Genomic DNA, 20473 nt, shown 5'->3' with positions numbered 1-20473 from the left:
AATATAGGGAAACAGGGCTCAGGAGGGAGCTGCCGGGCACTGAACACATAACCTCAACTCCCCCGTCTGCAGAACTGTACCAGGGGCACTCACGGGGACAGGTACTCCTGAGACCAAGCATCCAGCTTCTGCCAGCCTCTTTGAAAGAAGCTTTTAAAACTTAGAATCCCCATACCTCAGAATTCCTCCGTCCTAGAACCGTGAGATCCAGTCCCACTCTCTGCCTAAGACCTCGGGCCACAATGTCTGCTTAAACTCCACAAGGAACAGGGACCTCATCACCTGACTTGGTCTTTTGTCCCGGTGAGGCTGTGTGTGTGGGAGGGGGATGCTCAGGAAAGTGGGGCAGAGGGGACTCTGCTGATCATTTCTGTTCTTTAGAGAACCCCCTGCCCACCATCATTTGCTTTGAGAGAAAATTCTTTCTAAAGAAAAACAACACTCTTTAACACTCAAGACTTCTAAAGGAAAAAGGACAGCCCCCCTTCCCAGCCTGGCCTCCAAGATCCAGCTAGGAGGCTTGTGACACCCCCATTCACATGGCATTCCCATAGCCAGAGGCCCAGATGGAAGGCACCTGCTTGGTCAGGGACTCAGTGTTCTGTCATTCTACCTTCCTGGACTTGTCTATCAGTAAGAACTTGGAGGAGGCATACACCTCCTCCCCAGGCCATGCCACCTGGGCAGCTTGCCCACCTGACATAGACTTCAAGCCCTTTACAGAAGACGACAGAGTTGACACCCGGCAGGTGACTCGAAGAGGGTCTCACATTCCAGTCACAACTCTGAACTTCACTGCCCCACTATAGCAGACAGCCCAGACTGGTCTCTCATTTGCCCCAGAGTAGTGCCCACCATGCTAGACACCAGCCAGGAGAGCTGGCAGCTGGACTCTAGACGAGCAGTAGCTAGAGGTTGTCAGGAGGAGCAGACCGGAGGGCCTTCCCACTAGCTGCTGGACAGGTGGTGTGAGGGTCTCGTGGGGGCAATCAAGGACAGCCACCCCCATGGACACAGCAGCTGTCCAAGTGTCCGGGAGGCACCAGCCCCAGTAGGCCAGTTAGTGAATGAACTCTGAGCAAGTGCCGCACCCAGGAGCAAAAGGTAGCCAGGCCACACCCAGAGCACTTCCTGTCCTGGAGACAGTGGACCCAATCCAGCAGGTGACACTTCATTCAAAGGCAGTTTCAATGTCTCCTGGGACCAGGGAGAGGCACTGGCTGGGGGAACCCCTTCACTACCCTACCCGCAGGAACTTCACGGGCCACACGTGGGTAGAAAAGAAAATATCATTTATTTGGAATGGTGAAACTGGTGTAAAAACAAAATATTAAGACAGAACCATTTGACGACAAATAACCGTCAAAATAAATATGTAGATAGTCCAATAAGTTAACGCCCCAGCACAGCGGGGCGAGGCTCCGCAAACAGTAGGATCTTCGATGGGGATGGTCAGCGGCCTCCTGGTCCGCGGGGGGTCGGCAGGTGAGCGCCCACCTGGGCTCCCGCGGTTCTGGGCATCCCACGGGCTCCTGCCTGCGGCAGCCAAGCGGTCTGGTGTGTGGCTCTGTGGGGGGAGAGGACTGCGTCAGACACTGAACTAGAAAGAGTCGGTGTGCGCCCCGTGAGTCCCGGAATAGGGAGGGCGAGGGCTGCTCTGCCCGGTGCCCCTGCTGGAGACCATCTCCAAAGAGAGAGGACCCTCCCCAAGCCGCACTCCACCCCCACGCCGCGTGAAAGTGCAGCTTCTCCGGGTGGAGGCGCGAGATTCGCGTCCCGCCCAGGATGCCCCGGGGACCCCCCGACGGCGCGGACGCAGGGCGCACTCACCGAGGCTTAGGGACCCCGGGCAGCGCGGTTCTCCGGCTCCGCGTCGGTGGCGGGGCGCTCCTGCCGGCTGCGGAAGTCTTCCAGGGCCCGACGGTTCTGGAAGTCGATGAGTGCCAAGGTGATGGCCGCGTTCCAGCAGCTCTCCCCGGCGCAGCGGAAGTCGATCTCCTTGCGGTCGGTGGTGACGATGGTGAAGTACACGTACTTGCCGGTGCGCTCCACGCAGTCCACTTTGAGGATGGAGTGGAAGCGCAGCTCCTTGGCGCGCGCCCCGGGCCCGGCGGGGAAGAGGCGCAGGCGGTCGGTGGTGAGCACCCCGCGCTTCTTCTTCCACAGCTGGAACAGGCTGTCGCTGCGTTTCTCCAGCTCGCCCTCGCGTAGCACTTCTCCGGGGGTCCTCATGGCGCTCGAGCTCCGGGGCTGTGGCCGTACCGACTCTGTGCGCTGCCGGCCCGGGGCGAGGTCCTTATAAGGGCTCCGCCCCGCCGCCGGGCCCGCCTCCCTTCGGGGCGCGCTTAGGTCCCGGCGCGCTCTGCGCGCCCACCCTCCGGGGCTGCCTTCTACCCGGCGCCGCGGGCTGCCCCTGACCCTCTGCCCTGGGCTGGCCCTGACCCCCTTGCCCCAGGCTGCCCCTTATCGGCGGCAGATAATCGGGGGCCGCCCGGAGCCTCCCCTCCAGCCCCAGCGTCCCCAGCTGCCCGGCCCGGTGCAGTGACTCGCGGTCTCCACCCCGCCAGGGCGCCGGCCCTACGCAGGAATGTGCAGCAGCCGACCCTGCCCGCTGTGACTCACCCGGGAAGCCCCGAGACCCCGGGCTGGCCCTACATGGGCCCAAAGCACCCAGATGCCCATTCGCTAGTTCCCCCGAAATCCAGCCCCGCCGCTCCAGGGACCCCGGGGCAAGATGAGACGCTCTTCCAACAGGCTTTCCTTGGAAGTGGCCCTACCCCAACGGGCTTTAACTCCCATCTTGCTCCCCCAGAAATGCGCCTCGAAGGATGTTTTGAGCCTATTTTCCCTTCTGTAAAATGGGGGCAACGACCTTTATTAGCTTAGGCAGAGAGGGAGGGGTGAGGGACGGAGAACAGCACCCCGGCCAAGCTCAAAAGTGTGAGAGGCGAGGCCCGCTTCCTTCCCTGGCGCCCTCCTGGAACCCCAATCTAGGGGGGGACAGACAAGTCCGGTTGAGACCCTGCACCCGCGACCCTATAACTTGGCTAACTCAGGGAGCCTAGCAAGGCTTGCATGGGGACCAGCCTGGGGGCGAGGGGCGGCGGGGGCGGCTGAGTCATCGCCTTCCAGCAGGTTTTATTTACCCTCTGCCTTTAAAGGGTTTAATAGGAGCAGGAAGCGGACGCTGCTCCTCCGGGGTTCCCAGGGGTGGGGGAGGAGCGGCCCAGGGACCCCCGGAAGCCGGGGTGAGGGGTGGGGACCCCCGCCCCCGACCGGCTGTTTGAGAACCAGACCCTTTTCATGGTTGTCAGGCTGGCTCAAAGGATCCCTCCACGCAAAGAGTTAAAATTCAGACAGTGACTGCCCCCAAACCAAGTTTGGCTGCCCTTGTAGTCCTGACACCTATAATCCGAGCACCTAGGAGGCTGAGGCAGGAGCATCTTGAGGTCTGGGTCAGTCTGGGTTACATAGTAAGTTCAAGGCCAGCCAGTGCTACATAGCAAGACCCAGGTGTTTTTGTTTTGTTTTGGGAGGGGGCGGCTGGTAAGATGGTTCAGTGGGTTGGAGGTTCTTGCTGTCAACCCTAAGGACCTGAATTGAATCCCTGGAACCCACACGGTGGAAGGTGAGAGCCTGGTTCTTTCAAGCTGTTCTCTGCCCTCCCCATGCGAACTGTAGCATGTGCGCACACACACACACACACACACACACACACACACACACACTAAGTGTAAAATTTTTTAAAGGAATGAACAGTCAAATTCTGCACCTGGCCACCCAACTCCCACTGCCTGCTGCGCAGGCCTGTCTCCTCTCCAGGGCACCCAGAGCCCTGTCCTCCATTGCCCCAAGGAGAAATTGGCTTGCTGCCTCTGCTCAAGGGCCCAGTATAGAAAAGCTGGCGGGCCCAGGATACAGCCTGTGCAAAAAGCAATATAAGGATGCTGGGCAGGCCACCAGCCCTGTCTCCCCTGGGACCTCTGAGAGAGCAGGCCAGGTGGGAGATTCCTCCTGGGACCCTTGACTAAGATAGGTGGTGAACTGGCTGAAGGCACGCAGCTGACTGGCCAGCATCAGGCTTGGGAGAAGGTCAGGACAATGCCAACTCTCTCTAGTACCCTTCCCCAGGCTGCACAGCCACATCACAACCTAAGCTGTCCTGCATGGCTCCTGAACTACTTGCAGGGAGGATGTGGGACCCCATCCCCACCAGCACCTTCCATCCTGCCCCCTGTGCTCCCTCTGGACCCTGTCAGTGGAGCCTCAACCCCAGGTGTTGCAGACACTTGGCACTGCCCCAGCAGCTGTACTTAAAGACCTGGGTTCTGGGATTCCACAGGGAAGAGGGGACAGGAGGAGCCCCACTCCCCGCAGAAGGTGGTGCATGGTATGTGTGGGAATGGAGCCTGGGGCTTATTGGGAAGATCATGGAGGGTCTTTTGGTGCCCAGAGAGCCAGAGAGGTGTTCTAACCTGTCTCACTGGAGAAGCAGCACGTGCAGGTCCTGGAGGACCCCAAGGCCAGAGGGGGACGGTGAGAGCTTACAGACCAGGGAGGGAGGCTGCTCCCCAGCCACCCTCCTCTTCTCTCTGCTGCTCTCTGGGGGCTGGGAATGACCCAGGGGACAGGGCCCTGCGGGCAGGGAGGGGAAGAAGGATCTGCCATCCTCCAGAGGGTTTCCTGCCCACACAGTCCAGGCTCTTCTGCTGCCCCTTAAATAAGGTCAAGGCTGGGTGTGCGGTGTGAACAGCCTCTGCTGGGTTGGTGGCCAGAGGGGTAGGGCAGGTTGGGCCTAGGCAGATCCTGTGTCAACAGGGAGCCCTTGGCTGGTCCAGGCCATCCAACAGCTATCAGATGTCCTGGGCTCTGGCATGACCAAGTCACTGAGAACCTGGCTGGAATCTGCCCACTCCTGAGTAGGTGCAGTCTTCCTTAGTGAATTTCAGGGGCAGCTGCCCCACTTCGGGTGCTCAGAAAGTGCAGTGCTGTGCCAGCCCAACCTCCCAGAGGCTATCCGAGAGAAAGGGGGCGAAGTGTCTGTCTCCCAGGCAGATGCGTCAGGAAGGAAGTTCTGACCCAGGTGAGGGGCTTTGGGACCCTAGGGCTTTCATTGTTTCTTTTAAAAAATATTTTATTTAGCCGGGCGTGGTGGTGCACACCTTTAATCCAGGCACTTGGGAGGCAGAGGCAGGCAGAGCTCTGTGTTCAAGGCCAGCCTGGTCTACATAGTGAGTTCCAGGACAGCTGGGGCTACAGGGAGACCCTGTCTCAAAAAGACCAAAAGCCAAATGTATTTATTATTTTTTTATGTTCTGTGTATGCGTGTATTGCCTGCATGTATGTAAGTGCACCCATGTTGTGCAGTCCCCTCCGAGAACAGAAGAGGGCATCAAATCCCCTGGAACTGGAGTTACAGACAGTTCTTAGCTGTCATGTGGGTACTGGGATTTGAACCTGGGTCTTCTGCAAGAACAGTCAGTGCTCTTAACTGCTGAGCCAGCTCTCCAGCCCCTTTCGTTGTTTCTTTTACAATAAGGTCTCAGGCAGCCCAGGCTGGCCTTGAACTTGTTATAAAGCAGAGGACAATTCTGAACCTCCGATCCTCCTGCCTCTGCCTCTGGAGCTCTGGGATTACAAATGCGCACCGCCTGGTTTTATGCCATTCTGAGGCGCTAACCCAGGGCTTTGGGCATGCTCAGCAAGCACTCAACTCACTGGGTGACATCCCCAGGACCCTCTTTTTAATTTTAACTTTATTTATATGTGTACCTGTGTTATGTCAGAAGTTGATTGGTTCTCTCCTTCAACCATGGTTTTGTCTGTTTGTTTGCTTGCTTGCTTGAGACACAGTCTCACTGTGTAGTTCTGGCTGGCTTGAAACTCACTCTGTAGATCAGGCTGGCCTTGCGCGCCCAGAGATCCACCAGTCTCAGGAATGCTGGGATTAAACCCATGAACAGTGGGTTCTGGGGATTGAACTCAGATCACTAGGCTTGTGCAGCTCAGCAAATGCTTTTACCTGCTGACCTGCTGAACCAACAACTCACAGCCCCCCCCCAGGCCCCTTTTATGTTTATACCTAAATTTTAAAAAATTTTTTATTTATTATTTTTATTTTCTGTGTATGCGTGTATTGCCTGCATGTAGGTAAGTGCGCCCGTGTTGTGCAATGCCCACAGAGGACAGAAGAGGCTGTCGGATCCCCTGGGACTGGAGTTACAGACAGTTGTTAGCTGCCATGTGGGTGCTGGGATTTGAACCTGGGTCTTCTGTGAGAACAGTCAGTGTTCTTAACCACTGAGCCATCTCTCCAGCCTCAAAATATTTAAATTTTTAAATCAATTAATTAATTTAGTGGTGCTGGGTCTCAAACCCAGGGCCTTGTGTGTGCTATGCAAGAACTGAGCTACACTCCAGCCCCTGCCTTTTCTAAGACAGGGTCTCATGTAGCCCAGGCTGGCCTGGAAATCTGTATATAGGAGAGGATGACCTTGAACTTACTCTCTGCCCTCCTCCCATCTCTCAAGTGGAGATTGAACCCAGGGCCTCCTGCATGCTAGACGGGCACTCTAACAACTAAGTGACATCATCAGCTTTCCGGGGACCCAGATCCCTGATAGCCAAGAGCCATCTGAATGCAGAGACCAGGCCCAGTTTCCTGGGAGGATGGGCCCTGGTGTGGGCTTGGGCTGTGCCCCTGGGGGGCTGTGTTCCACTGGAGCTCTAGGTCATCCAGCATGGAAGAAGAGTCCAATGCCCAGTGAGCTCCACGCTCAGCCTGTGGTGCCTTCTTCCGCCTCATGCTTGCTCCTCGTGGGGTACTCGGAGAGGTGAGACAGCTCAGCTAGCGTCACAAAACAGCCCATGGGGTTCAGCGCCCAGATGCCCAGTTCCACTGCACCCAGCACCTGGGGGCAGGAAAGGCCTCTTGACTGGGTGCTGGGCTGAGACTTTGGTGGCTGCTTCTCAGACCAAGAGGGAGGGATAGTGTTGGGCTAAGCCTCTTACATTAGTGACGTCAGTCAGCATCACTTCTGGCCAAGTTTACTAATATTTATTGGGGCAGCATCTGGACTGACACAGCCTGGGCTGAAGGGTCCACACCCCCAGGCAGGCAGCAGCAGTGGGTCACCCAGTGTCCAAACATCCGGCCTGAACACTTGCTGTCCTGTTGAGTTGTCTGGCCCTAGAGCCTAGCTGTGTGAGGCTCTGGGACACACAGGAACGAGGCACCTCTTTGAAACATAGGAGGAACGGGGCACCTCTTTGAAACTCCCCTAATGAGGTCACCTCCTCATGGTGGCGAGGCCAGCCTGACAGGCACTTGCCCAACCAGCTGGGTGAAGCAGCCAGCCTGTGAGGAAGTTGTGTGTCATGGGGCCTGTCAGGGTGCTGGGACTCAATGCCACCCTCTTCCTGTGGGCGGTGCACTCATAGAGACCTGAGGATGGCTCTCCTGCTCTACTGACTGAAAGACCTACCCTTTGCCTCCTCCAGGAAGCCCTCTGGGGTTGCCAGAGCATCTGAGGCCTGCCTTTGGGTGCACAGCAAGGAGCCTGGAACTCAGCATCTGAGAGGTACCAGATGCCACCTACCCTGAGCCCACATAGCCCCTGGGCTAGAGCCTATGAGTCAGGCCTGCCCTGGATTGGTGTTCTCCCAGCTGCAGCAAAGCGAGAGGCCTGAGGCAGAAGCCAGTTGACCTGCCACACCTGGTTTCAGGTCTTCCCTGTCATCCTGGCCTCAGCCTCTCAGGGCTATGCCATCTCTGTCTCTGTCTGGTTCCTTAGCCCTTTGGAGTCTGAAGGGCTGGGACTGGCTCATCAGGTGCTGGGGACCCAGTGAGAGACAGTGCTACCACCTAGAGCGACCTTCCTTGCTTTGACCCTGCTCAGAGGTCAATAGCGGCTGCTGCAGGGTAGCAGGTGAGCATGTCCTCGGGGCCCAGCTCAGGCACTCAGAAAATGATCTTGAAAGCAGGTGGCCCTAAACTGATCTAGGTCATTCCTTAGCCAAAAACCTCGACTGCATGTAATGGCCTGCAAGAGTTCGCTTAAGCTTCACCTGGGAGAGTTGGCACCAAGCAGCACTGGGCAGCGTGGCCCTCTCACTTGGCAGGCCTTGGTGTCCACAGGGCTGTCTGTGGGTGGACGTGGAGCCTATAGGTGCTGGGAAGAGGGGACCAGGCCTGGTCAGCTGAGGGGAGCTGGCCTGCCTGACGCTCACCAAAGAGGAATGCAGAACCAGATGGGCCCTGCTGCTGTACAGGTTCTAGTGGATGTGAGAGCAGAATTCAACAAGGAAAGGGGAAGAGAGCAGAGGGGGCCACACGGCCTTGGGAGTCCGCAGCCTGGGCAGCCCTGCCACTGGCAGGCATCGCCGCATTTCTTTGAGCGTCCAGGTGTACCCAAAGCGGGGTCTCTGAAGGCCCTTCTGCTCCCACCTCATCGTGGAATGGTAGCCCCCAAAGATGTGTCCATCTCCTAATCTCTAGAACCTGGGAGCATTCTTGGCCAAAGATGTGTTTCAGTTAAGGACCTTGGGAGGAGCGGACCCAGGTTTTCCGAAATGCTACCTCAAGAGTCCTCCTAGGAGGAAGGCAGACGAGAGCAGGTGAGGGTAGGGCACAGGAAGGACCCTCCCCTGATGTCTTTGCAGGGAACAAAGCCCTGCCATGCCTGGATTTTGGACTTCTGCCTGCAGAATTGTGGGTTTGTTTTAAAGCCCCCGCCCCCAGTGGGAGGCCATTTAATCAGCATTCCCTAGGGCTGGTCTGGGCAACCCTGCCTCCTCTTAACCCCAGGCTGGAGCCCACACAGGGCCACCCAGAGAGACACTGGCCAGCAGTGCTTCTCAGGCCCCTATAAGACCATTTTCTTTTCATAAAATTATTTATTTTTATTTTTAATGTGGGTGGGTGTTTCGTCTGCATGTATGTAAGTGGATCCCGAGAGTACAATGCCTGTGAAGGTCAGAAGAGGGCGTCAGATCTCCTGGGATTGGAGTTACTGACAGCCTCCATGTGGGTGCTGGGAGTTGAACTTGGGTCCTCTGCAAGAGCAGCCAGTGCTCTTAGCCACCGAATCATCTCTCCAGCCCATAAGCCCATTTTCAAGGCCGGGGAGTTGTCTATATTAGCTGGCCTTTGCCCTCTGGGATGAGGGAGAAGGTGCTCTGGAGCTCCTCAGATGTGTGGGATATGGGATGGAGGTGCTGCCAGGGCCGTGTCAGGAGCCTGAGTTGGATTCCTGGGCTTTCTGGGATGCAATGCTGTGGGATACGGAGGTGTCTGGTGGTCTTGTCATCAAACTCATAGCTGTCTCTGACCCACCCAGGGGGCCAGAAGAGCGGGTCTGGGATGCTGCATGTAGAGATGTGCCTGGGGAGGCGGCTGGAGAGGCAGTGGCAGTAAGCCACTGGGCTCAGTGCAGCCAGGCAGGCTGGAGGCTGGGTCCTGCCTCTAGAGGCCACGGCTCTCCATCCTGCTTGGCTCTGCCCTGCATGGTCTTCCAGCCCCCGCCCACAGTCACCCCGAACCCCCCACCCAAGACCCAGGATCATTCCTTCACCTGCAAAGACCCTCTTGCCACATAAGAGCTGTTCTGCTTATCAGCTTGTGGGCACCTGTCCTATGTCCCACCTTCCTCTACATAGAGCAGGCCTGCTGGCGAGCCCCTCACTGCCCTCAGCTTCTGAGTTGACCTCAAAGACAGGACCTGGAGGTGCTTCACAGCTCTCCTCCTCCACCTCATGGCACTGCTGGGAACAGCTGTCTAGTGGGGCAGGGGTGGGGCTTGCTCAGGGCCTACCTGCCCTCTGCTCCCCAGATGGACATGTGGTCTGTGGTTCTGGTCTGGCCAGAACTTATACAAGCTGTGACCCAAAGGCCTTCTCAGGTCTCCTGGTGGCCCCCTGTTAGGGTAGAAGTTTCATCTCTGTCCTCCAGTACTGGACTGGGAGGGCTGGTGTGGGCAGCCCTGCCTGAGGCAGGGGTCTGGGCTGGAGGTGGGCTTCTCCTCAGACAGACACCAGGACCCTGGGAAACCTGTAGTTGGCCAACACTGGAGTCCCCTGGGCACCAGTAGGGAGAGTGTGATCCACCCTGCACACCTCATGTTGGGTTGTGGTAGAAAGTAACATCCGGTCGAGGCCTGTGGGGAGGTGAATCAACATATCCAAAGCAGTGACTGCACAGAGCCCACACCCTGGAGTGGCTCAACACTCCACTTGGCAGGTGCTCCCGGGCCTCTCTCTCCTGTTGGCCAAGGAGGCCAAGAACTGTCTCTAGGTCAGTGGCCTGTGTGTCCTAGGACCAGTGGCTTCCTGTTTGGGCTTCGAAGCTCACATGTCTTGCAATGCTCTGAAAATGACTCTACACACAGGACGGAAAGCAGGCCAAGTGAGCCCAAGGGATCTGGAACCCCTGCTTGTCCAGTGCTGGTCCTGCTGGGCGTGACCAGAGGTGGTGGGATGGGTGGGTTCCACCTACAGAGGAAGGCCCTGGGAAGTCACTGCTGCTTCTCTGAGCAGGCCTGGGCCAAGGTTCACATGCAGATTGTGTGTTGGTAGCTGGCAGGGAGCCCGGGGCAGCCCTGGGGACTGCTCCTACAGAGCCCGGCCCCACTGAAAGGTCCTTCTGAAGGCTAAGGGCTCCTCGGCAGGGAGAGGCTGGAAGTGGCACCCAGTGGGAACCCAGCTGAGCCAGGACTCAGAGACAATTTGGCAATGGGGTGGTAGATAAAGCCACCTGGGGAAACCAGGTCAGCAACACACAGGGGAGGAGGGGATTGGACGAGCATGTAGTGGCCAGGGCTCCTCCACTGATGTTCCCCGACCCCCCACCCGAGGCAAGTGCTCAGCAGGCAGGCTAGCTCTACCCAGCAAGGGGCTGGGGCTGCTGGGCCGGGCTAGACATTTTAATGAGGAAGGGGAGGCTGGGACGAGGGAGGGAGGCTTGTCAACGTAGGATCCCTTAGCCTGGGTCCTCCAGTGTGGCCCATCTACAGCTGAGTGCCCACTTCACGCTCTCACAACCCAGGGAGATGCATACAGACACAGCCACTGCCCTGGTAGTGGAGAAAAGCACTGTAAGGCTTCGGCCTTGACCCCAGATGAGGTGGAGATGACTGCAGGAGGTGGCAAAGCCCTCACTTGGCATCCAGGATTGGAGATGGCAGCTTTCTGGGCAAACCTGACGGCTGCATCGTGTCTACTAGGTGGTTTTGTGGTGACAAGTTCCTAGGGGTCTCTGAGCACCCAGCTGCCATCACCAGTGATTCTTGGACCCCACATCAATGCAGGGTCACCTTTTCCATCTTGTGATGGAGACACACTGACAGCCAAAGTGGAAGGCCTCAGACCACATAGCAAAACAGCATGGCTCAACGCAGGGCCAGCCCTGGACGGAGCACCCAGGTGCTCTCCTGCAGCCTCACCAAGGTGGCAGTCATACCATCAGCTCTGAGAACATCTGCCACAGAACTGGGCCACAAGTCCTCACAAGCCACCTGCTGATGTCTCCCAAAAGTACCCCTCATCTATTCACGCTCCTGGACCCTGTCATAGTGTTGCCACTCCCCAGGCGGCCACAACAACGCAAGGCTCACTGCACAGGTGCTACCGGCTCTGTGGCCACTTGCTGGCTGTCCTTAGTGAGGCACAGCGTCTTCTTGGAGGCCTGTTGTCCACTGTGGACAGGCTCAGGAGTCAGGGGCTCTGGAAACAACCCTCCGTGTAGCTGTGACCAGGCCAGCTGGGTTGCCAAGCTAACACTTGAGGCCCCACTGATCTCCTGAGAATTCCTCCAGTGCATTGTTGTGCAGTCACCCTGATCTCTAATTACTCGTGAAACACCTGCTTAGAAATAAGTTTGTTCAATCGCCCCAGAGGGAACTGGCACCTGGAACTCGAGAGCTTCTCCAAGTGACCTTCTCTGAGTCAGGGATACCCACCCACCATCACCCACCCACACAGGCAGCCAGAGGCAGAGCTCCAGGGACACACCACAGAATGCAGGGCATAGCAGACACCCGTGTCCCCTCTGAAGCACTTAATGCCCCTTCTAAGCCTGCACCTGCTTCCCTGCAGCCTTCTCATGGCCACCAGTAAGTGGCCTGAAGGGACAGGATGGCCGTGCAAGCAGGCTGGACCAATGCGAGGGGGCAGGGCCACTGGCCACAGGGAACTGGCCACCTCCGTAGGCCGCCTTCTGGACACAGCCTCCTCTGGGTTGGACACCACCAAGGCTGGTGTCCCAAGGGGCAGGTAAGAACCCCAGCCTGGGAGGCAGGCTTCCAGGCTGGGGTCCCCTCAGAGGGATATCAAATACTCCACCAGCCAGGGGTAGGGAAACTGCTGCCAAGTTTGAGGCCGGCCACCCATCTCTACCAATCCCCAAATCCCACCACACTGCCCCTCGTCGGGCAAGTCTCTCTCCTGGAATTCTGATTTTACAAAGCACAGCCCCAGACTCAGGGGTTGTTTTTGTTTTTTAAAGATTTAAATTTTGTTTTTTTATCTTTAAAAAGATCCCAGTTGTGGTTATTTTTAAGTATTTTGTTATTTTATGGGTATTTTGAATGTACTGCCTGCATGTAAGTGCACCCGTGCCATGCAATGCCCTCAGAGGTCAGAATGGTGTTGGATTCCCTGGAACTGGAGTTACAGACAGCTGTTAGTCGCCATGTGGGTGCTGGGATTTGAACCTGGGGTCTCTGCAGCCACTGTTCTTGGCCGTGGAGGTCTCTCTCCAGCCCCCCCCCTTTTTTTGGTCTTTTTGAGACAGGGTCTCCCTGTAGGCCCAGCTGTCCTGGAACTATGTAGACCAGGTTAGCCTTGAACTCAAGAGATCCGCCTGCCTCTGCCTCCCGAGTGCTGGGATTAAAGGCGTGCGCCACCACGCCCGGCAAGATTTTAATTTTTCAAAAAAATATTTTGTGTGTGCATGTATCGCCTGCATGTGTAAGTGCGCTTATGTCATGCGATGCCCACCGGGGACAGACGAGGCTGTAAGATCCCCTGGAACTGGAGTTACGGAGAGTTGTTAACTGCCATGCTGCTGTTGTGAACCGAACCCGAACAGAAGACCTTCTGCAAGAACTGTCAGTTTTCTTAACTGCTGAGCCATCTCTCCAGCCCCAATTAAAAAAAAAAAATTAAGTGTATGTGTATTGCCTGCATGTGTGTAAGCACATATGTCATACAATGCTCACAGAGGCTAGAAGAGGGTGTCAGATCCCCTGGAACTGGAGTTGACAGTTGCTAGCTGCCATGTGGGTGCTGGGAACTGAACCCCAGTCCTCTGTAGAGCAGTCTGTGTTCCTAATCGCGGAGCCATCTCTCCAGCCCCTTCAGATTTTAATTTTATGGTATTTGTATGAGTATTTTGCCTCTTAAGTATATATATGTATGCTGTACAAGGCCATCTTATGAGAGGGTGTCAGATCTCTGGAACTGGAGCTAGACTGTTGTTAGCTGCCATGTGGGTGCTGGGCACCAAACCCAGATCCTCTTCTAGAACAGCTGGTGCTCTCTTAACTGCTGAGCCACCTCCAGCCCCAGGGGTCATTATTAAAGCCTTTTCTACAAAAGCAAACGTCCCAGAGCCCCAGGTTGGCTGCGAAGTCAAACAGCCTGTGAACAAAAAACTAAACACAGCCCCTTCCTAAAAATGAGCTTTCACAGCCTCAATGACCAAGGGTGTCTGCAGACAAGTCTTGGATCTGGCCACACTGGGTGCTCCAGTCCAGTAAGGTGTGTGGCCACCTATGATCTGTGAGGGCAGCTGGCTGTCAAGAAAGGCCTCACAAGCTTTGTTTCATGTTTCACAACTTTAATAGAATCTTCTAACTATTCTGTACAAATTGAAAACACCGTATTCAGTTACAAATGTGTTATCAGGTAAGGCTGAGCACGCTCTACATGCCTGGTCATGTGGACATGGCTGTCCCTGGCTGCCAGAGAACACAACCACACACTCTGAACCCAGTGCCAAGTCACCAAGTGCCCAACAAAGCCAGGGCCCTGGACCTGGTGTGCACACAAGCTGGAAAGCCGTGCCCCTCGGACCAGCGATCCAGCCACAGCCCCACACCCTCCGAAAGGACCCAGGACACCTGGTATGCAGGTCTCAGGACAGTGGCAGGAAGCAGGGTGTCTTCCACAGAGGCCTCACTGCACCACGTCACCACATGGTCTCACAGAAGGTGAGGAGGTCAGTCTGGTTCAAAGTCCTCCAAGCACAAAAGATAAATACAAGGACCAAGCCCACAGCTCTGGTCTCAGAGGCGTGTGCCACAACCCACCCACCCCTAAAAACCAAAACGCAAGAAAAAGGCGCTCTAAGGACAGCGCGGCCCCTCTACTAGCTCTTTGGAGATGACCAGGACGACAGCTGGAGCAGCTTCGCACGCAGGTTCAGTGGCTAGAGACTGGGGTTTCTTCGATCGGGAGCGGCAGGCCCGCAGAACAGAAGCAGCCGTGGACACTACAGCAGCATGGCCAGGCTTTGCCCGTCCGGGCACGACCCCAGCCCACCCCACGTGGTCTTCAGGGCCTCGCAAAGGCAGGGCCAGCAAAGTCCAGGGCTACAGGCACCGAGGCCGAAGAGCTGCTGGAGCTAAATCTCCTACTCTGAATCGCAGTCCGGTCGCCACTGTACAAGTTAAGCAAAATAAGGAGGGAAGGGATGGGTGAAGTGAAATCATGCACTTGGAAACGGTTAGATGCCACAGCACTGTCAGAACTCTGCTGTGGCAGGAAGGTCCGCGCTGCAGCGCGGGGTCCCGACAGCTGCCGCAGGGCTCCCCAGCGCTGGTCTCACTGCTGCTTGCACTCCGCCGGCTGGCTGGCTTCCTTCTGAAGAGAGAAGACAGGGCTTTTGAGATCAAAACCAATGCCACTCACCAAGTCTCTCCAGCCCACAGCGAAAACCAAGACAATGTGTGAATTTATCGTTACCAAAAAGATGGCTACGCAGACTTAGAAACGGACATGGAAACAAAGTCCACTCCTGGATAAGTCACAGAGGGCGCGTTTCTGTTCTAACGTAGCACTCTAGCTTGTGCGGTACTGGGCAGAGGTCTGCTGGGGGGGGTCACAGAAAGAAACTACACCCCGTCAGAGGATGTGTGGCTGGTGCAGAACCAGGCCTGGCTCGCGTAGCACCCTTTCTCTGAAAGGGCAGCCCTGTCCCTGGGTACTCATGCAGGAAGGGCATCCTTCCCAGCAGGCTAGCTCTGTCCACTGATAGGACAGAGCCCAAGCAGATCCACACTACAGCTGCCTAGAGTGCAGTGGCATATAGCCAGGGACTGATCTTGCCAAGAGCCAGCCATCGCTCTCACAAAATGGGAGTGCTGACCTCCCAGTTCAGGCAGCAGGAACACGCCTCCCCAGGAACAGCTTCAATATAACCAACACACAACTCTGGTACCTTTTAAACCACATTTCGAGAGCTCTGTGTGGAGGCCAACAAGGCCTGAGAACAGACAGGGACTCACGTCCACTCAGAACAGCTCGTTCACCCAATCCCATGACTCCTGGAGCTACAATTACAACCTGAGCATGGTGATGCACGCCTATAAGTTCAAGGGCAGCCTGAACTACATATAACAAGGACCGGGGATGCCGCTCAGTGGCAGAGCACGCCCCTGGCTTGTGCAAGGCCCTGAGTGTGATTCTCAGCACCACATCAAAAACCAGACTAAAAATTAAAATACACAGAAGTGCATTTAAAAACCATCCTGACCATTATTTGGCATACCTACGGGGGTCTGAGAAAAGCACTATGTGCGACACATGAACATCCACAGTAACACTGCAACGTTTTCCAAGTGGAAGGTGAGTCTATGGTCTACCGTTGACGTCACACTTCCTGAGTAAAATCACATTAAAGGGTGCCTACATGCACCAAGGGGGACTCTACTTCTAGGTGCACAGTGGCAGGAATATCCACACCTGTGTCTCAGAGGCCTTGTAGGTTGCCAAGCAACCCACGCCCAAACCAATCTTATGTCAAAAAGATGCCAATCAAGGGCTGTTTCAGCCTGATGGTCAAGGCTGGACCTAGAGGTGCCCAAAGGCATGGAGGCAATGACCTTTAGGGTGTGGAGGAAGTGCAGTGTCCCAGCAAGTGTAGCAAGAGACATGCCGAGGAAGGGGCGTGCTTTCGAGGGCTGGGGAGGCCTAGCTCACACCTCCAGCACATGGGGAGGCAAACCAATCAAGGGGTTCTGAAGGTAGAAGTCAGCAGGTGAGTCACAGGAGAGCTGTGGCATCTATGTACACGTGAATCATAGAACACAAGTTACTTTGCATTTTATCCTGTTACATAAATAAAGCAGTATTTAAACTACAGGATGCAACATCTTTTGTCTTCAATAAAACCAAAACTGGGGGTACAGGTCAGTGGTAGAATGCTTGCTTGCACACCAGAGAGCTGGGGTTTGCTCTCCCACATCAAAGTAACCAGCAACCAGCTCCCCCACCCCATCCTAGGAACGTAGTGAAGACTGTGGCTGTCGGGAGGCAGCAATGGAAGGCAGGCATGCAGCCAACACACGTGTGTGTGTGTGTGGACACTGAGTTCTGGGTCCAGGCCTTCGAACAGCCCGAGACCCACCCTGCCAGGCTGGGAGGTGGCAGGGCAACAGGGATTTTCTCTGGCTAGGGCCTGTGACACAGCCTGCAACCACAGCAGGGCTTCTGCACACCACACATTTGATGACAGCCTGATACTCAATGTTAATGTAATGATCAAGGGAGGGCCGTGACCAAGAGCCCACCATGTAAGGTGGGGCCGTGGCCAAGCACAGCAGGCCTGAGACATGTGGAGGAGGGTGATGCTCCCACTGTTCCAGCTGCTAGACAGCAAGGCTCACATGGACACTCCCTGCAAGGGGTCGACCCAGGGGCTGCTTGCCCATGGGTGCTGTTCCTGTGGCTGGGGTGAAGAGGTGCTCTTGGGTGAATCCCCAGGGCGGGTCCTACAGGACCGCACTACTACTCGGCTTAACCCCTTACGAGCTGGTGCCTGACGCCGTGGGGACGGCCTGTCTGAGCTCCTCCTGGTGCGACCCTTCCTGGCCCATCTTCTTGGCTCCATGCTGTGTATGTGTAAAAGCAGTGAGCACCCACAGGAGGACCTGGCCCCTGGCATGAGCCCAAGAGTGAGGGGAGCAGGCAGAGGTGGTGGCCCACAACACGCCTACAACTGACTCTCCTCCTCCAATCAGAACATCCCAAGCAACCTCAGCAGTGCTTACACTGCCCAGATCCTGGCAGATGCCAGGCCCTCTTGGGAGAAAGAGTTCTGGCACAAAGTTACCCGCTCCTCTGTTTACATGTGGTCTGACTATGTGCACTGTGGAACGTGTAAATTCTCAGACACTCCAACAAGTTCAGCAGTGACTATGACCCCCTAACCCAGTGCAGCCAGCCAGTGCTGTGCCACGTCCACCAGGGCTGCTTCCCCACAGCGACTTCCGTGGCCTTCAGGACTTCCTGTTCTGGCCTCTTCCTGGAACATGAAAGTCTCCACTGATGGCACCACCACATAGTTCACTACTGGTGGGCAAGACACCCCCGGCCGTGAGAGCATGCCAACAGCGGCTGGGCTGGTTTCCCAAGTGCAGCTGGCTAAAGGAGCCAACGGCACCACTCAGAAGGCCCAGGCAGCCCAGCACCCGCCTGGGTGACTAGACAGCACCTTCCTGAGTCACAGAAGTCAAAGCAAGGCAATGAATCAATCACAGACAGCAGTTGGAAGTTAGGAATGAACAGATTCCACCTTACCTAGAAACGCATGAATGATTAACAGACAAAAATTACACCTAAATGGGGAAAAAATTGAAAGGAACTGTCAGCATGAAAGAAAATGAAACGCACAAAATTATACACGCAGCAAGAGCCACCCTCTCATGATGCGGAGGCTCCACGGCGGGGCCTGAGCAGCCCCAGCACAGCACAGCTGCACCTGCACAAGGGTTGGAGCGTACCATTTCCACTTACAACTTCCCTCCTCCTACTTCTGTCCGAAGACCCCACAGTGCCAGTCGCTGTGGAGGGTGACGTGAAGGGAAAGAACCAGTTTGTCTGAACCCGAGGATGAAGGGACCACCCTGTGGACCGCCTGTAGCTGCAGCTCCCCACTGCGCCGAGCCCCCAGCCAATGTGATGGGTCTTGTATCCACAGGTGATGCTCTACCTTACACTAACCACCTGTCATCTGTGACAAAGAGGAGACAGAAGGCTCTGCGGGGTAACAAGAGGCCAAACAGACGAAAGAGGAAGGCAAGGGGAAGCCACGGAGACGAGCACAGCACCGAGGCCAAGGTGCTCGGAGTCTGAGTGCACGTGGCAAGCTGTCCCTGGTCCCTGATAACTGCACCGTGACCACTCCTGTTCATTCAGTGCCCACAGGGCGTGAACAACCCAGCACACACCCTGAGCTCACCAGGCAGTATGGTCCCCGTGACCCGAGGGCAACCTTCAGAGAGTGCCACCCACAGCTAGTGGTGCCCAAGTGGTGCTGGCAGGAGCCCATCTCACTGTCCTGGGGACAGTGGGTGCACGTGTGCCCAGCAGCACACCCACCACGGCCCCAGTCCTCACACTGGCAGCTTTGTGCTCATTCCATGCAGGGCAAACAAGGGGACAGACAGACGCCAGCCAGCCAGAGACGCAGACCACAAGACACCAGGCAGGGGTGTGCCGACAGCCCCACCCGCTCACCTCAAACACACAGGGCAGCCAGGGCTGCACTAGGCAGCTTAGGTATCAGTGTGCCACAGCCTGACCGAGGCTCCCCTGAGGCCACAGATAAAAACCAATGTTACAGGTAAAATGGGTAGAGCAGCCTGCCATTCTGAATTCCAGGCCGCTCTAGCTCATCTTCCTAGACGTATGTATACTTATGTATCTATGATACCAAGGATGTTTTCTAAAAAATCTCAGCCCAAGCAAATGTAAAATTATACCTGTGAGCCCAGGTTCTACTTAGCAACCTACAGTCCCGACAGGTCCTGTGACCACCCTGCCCTGTCTGCTGTGTCCTTCTGCCCCTTTAAAAGGTAAGACCTGGGAACTCAGGATACTCACTAGGAGTCCATGGAGGTCAAGAATGTATGCAAGCGTTGAAAAGCACTTTGTGAACTTGATACCAACGCTCTATTCACAAGGTGTCTGCCCTCACCCGAGTGTTTTTCCGACATACATTCTCAACACTAATGCCTCAAAAGTCCCCTCAAAAGTGCATCTGTGGGCTTGGGAGCCCCCAGACAACTAACCTCAGGGTTAACTTCGGTACCATCCTCGTCTTCTCCCTCCTCATCACCTTCCAATTCCTGTACCAAAGGAGACAAAAGTAAGGAGGACTCCCGGGGATGTGGGTGGGAGAACGGGGGCACCATCAGAGTGTCGTGTGCAGAGACGCGTGATCAGTCTTTAAACATGAAAAAGAGGCTGGAGAGATGGCTTGGCGGTTAAGAGCTGAGTGCTCTTGCAGCGGACCCAGGTTCGAGTCCCGGCACCTATATGGCAGCTGACAACCATCCAAACTCCAGTTCTAGGGGAATTTGATGCCCTCTTCTGACTTCCAAGGCTATACTTACATACAGGACAGGGGTTCACTTTTACACACATGCAGGCATAACAGACACATAAAATATTAAAAAAAAAAATAATCAGTATCTTTAATGAAAAAGTAGAAATTAGCTGTAAAGCCTGATCTAATCAGGCTCAGATTGTGGTGTCCTCTCCACAGGGAAATGGAGCAGCCCTCTGCTGTAGGGGAGCCAGTCACTGTCCCTTCAGTGATGAAATCACTTCCTTTGGACAAGTATTCTGAGCATCTTTTCATTTTCACAAATAATTCCGAAATAACTTTTCTGAAAAAGGAAATCTTGCTTATTAAATAATTAGTAAGATACCTAAAAATTTTTTTTGAAGATAGGATCTCACTGTGTGGCTCCAGCTGTCCTGGAACTCCCTATGTAGACCAGGCTGGCCTTGAACTCACAGAGATCTCTGCCTCTGCCTCCCAAGTGCTGTGATTAAAGGTGCGCACCACCACATCCGGCTCAAGATACATCTTTATGAGTAATTACAGAGTCAGAAACTATGGACACCAAAAAATGAATGGTTTCAAAATAGTAAGCAAACCAGCACCCCGCAGAGCTGCTGCAGCCTGTGCAGCTCAGGGCTGTGAACCTCCCAACTTCACACAGACAAGGCTAGAGACACATCGGGGACTGACAACACCCACACTCCAGTTCTTACCTCCTCTTCGCCTTCCTCACCCTCTTCAAACTGTAGGGAAACCAAAACAGCAGTTTAGAGTCCTAAAACTGTGAAGGTAACCCCCAGATGGCAGCTGACAGATTTCCTTACTACACTGGCCTAAGGGCGGCAGGAAGCCCAGAACCACCTGCCGTAGAGAGTGGTGGTTCTGTCTACGCATCCCCGAGGAACT

The 20473-nt window shown here is 55.5% G+C and overlaps 2 protein-coding genes across 7 annotated transcripts in view; both read right to left on the bottom strand.

The window, feature by feature from the left end:
• Positions 1–1287: 1287 nt before the first annotated feature.
• On the bottom strand, positions 1288–2476 carry Phlda2 (pleckstrin homology like domain family A member 2). Its single transcript, XM_008839188.3, has 2 exons — positions 1831–2476; positions 1288–1567 (listed from the first exon to the last, which is right to left on the bottom strand). The coding sequence occupies exon 1, from the start codon at positions 2230–2232 to the stop codon at positions 1837–1839; it is 396 nt and encodes a 131-aa protein (XP_008837410.1). The 5' UTR covers positions 2233–2476; the 3' UTR covers positions 1288–1567; positions 1831–1836.
• Positions 2477–13817: 11341 nt separating this feature from the next.
• Nap1l4 (nucleosome assembly protein 1 like 4) overlaps positions 13818–20473 on the bottom strand; it is a 44385-nt gene continuing 37729 nt past the window's right edge. For 4 of the 6 annotated variants that reach the window (XM_008839182.1, XM_029566506.1, XM_008839184.3 and 1 more), the window contains 3 exons: positions 20281–20310; positions 19290–19346; positions 13818–14859 (listed from right to left, as the gene is read on the bottom strand). In XM_008839182.1, the coding sequence (XP_008837404.1) occupies positions 14821–14859; positions 19290–19346; positions 20281–20310 (126 nt within the window). In that variant the 3' untranslated portion in view covers positions 13818–14820. Of the gene's footprint in view, positions 14860–17796; positions 17835–18735; positions 18811–19289; positions 19347–20280; positions 20311–20473 lie in introns of all 6 variants that reach the window. The other 2 variants (XR_607469.1, XM_008839183.1) reach the window with 2 other exon arrangements.

The sequence above is a fragment of the Nannospalax galili genome, unplaced genomic scaffold (genome assembly GCF_000622305.1).
Source record: "Nannospalax galili isolate Female #2095 unplaced genomic scaffold, S.galili_v1.0 scaffold1639, whole genome shotgun sequence".
Taxonomy (NCBI): domain Eukaryota; kingdom Metazoa; phylum Chordata; class Mammalia; order Rodentia; family Spalacidae; genus Nannospalax; species Nannospalax galili.
Note: the sequence above shows the minus strand (reverse complement) of the source record. Positions and strands in the feature narration are given on the sequence as shown.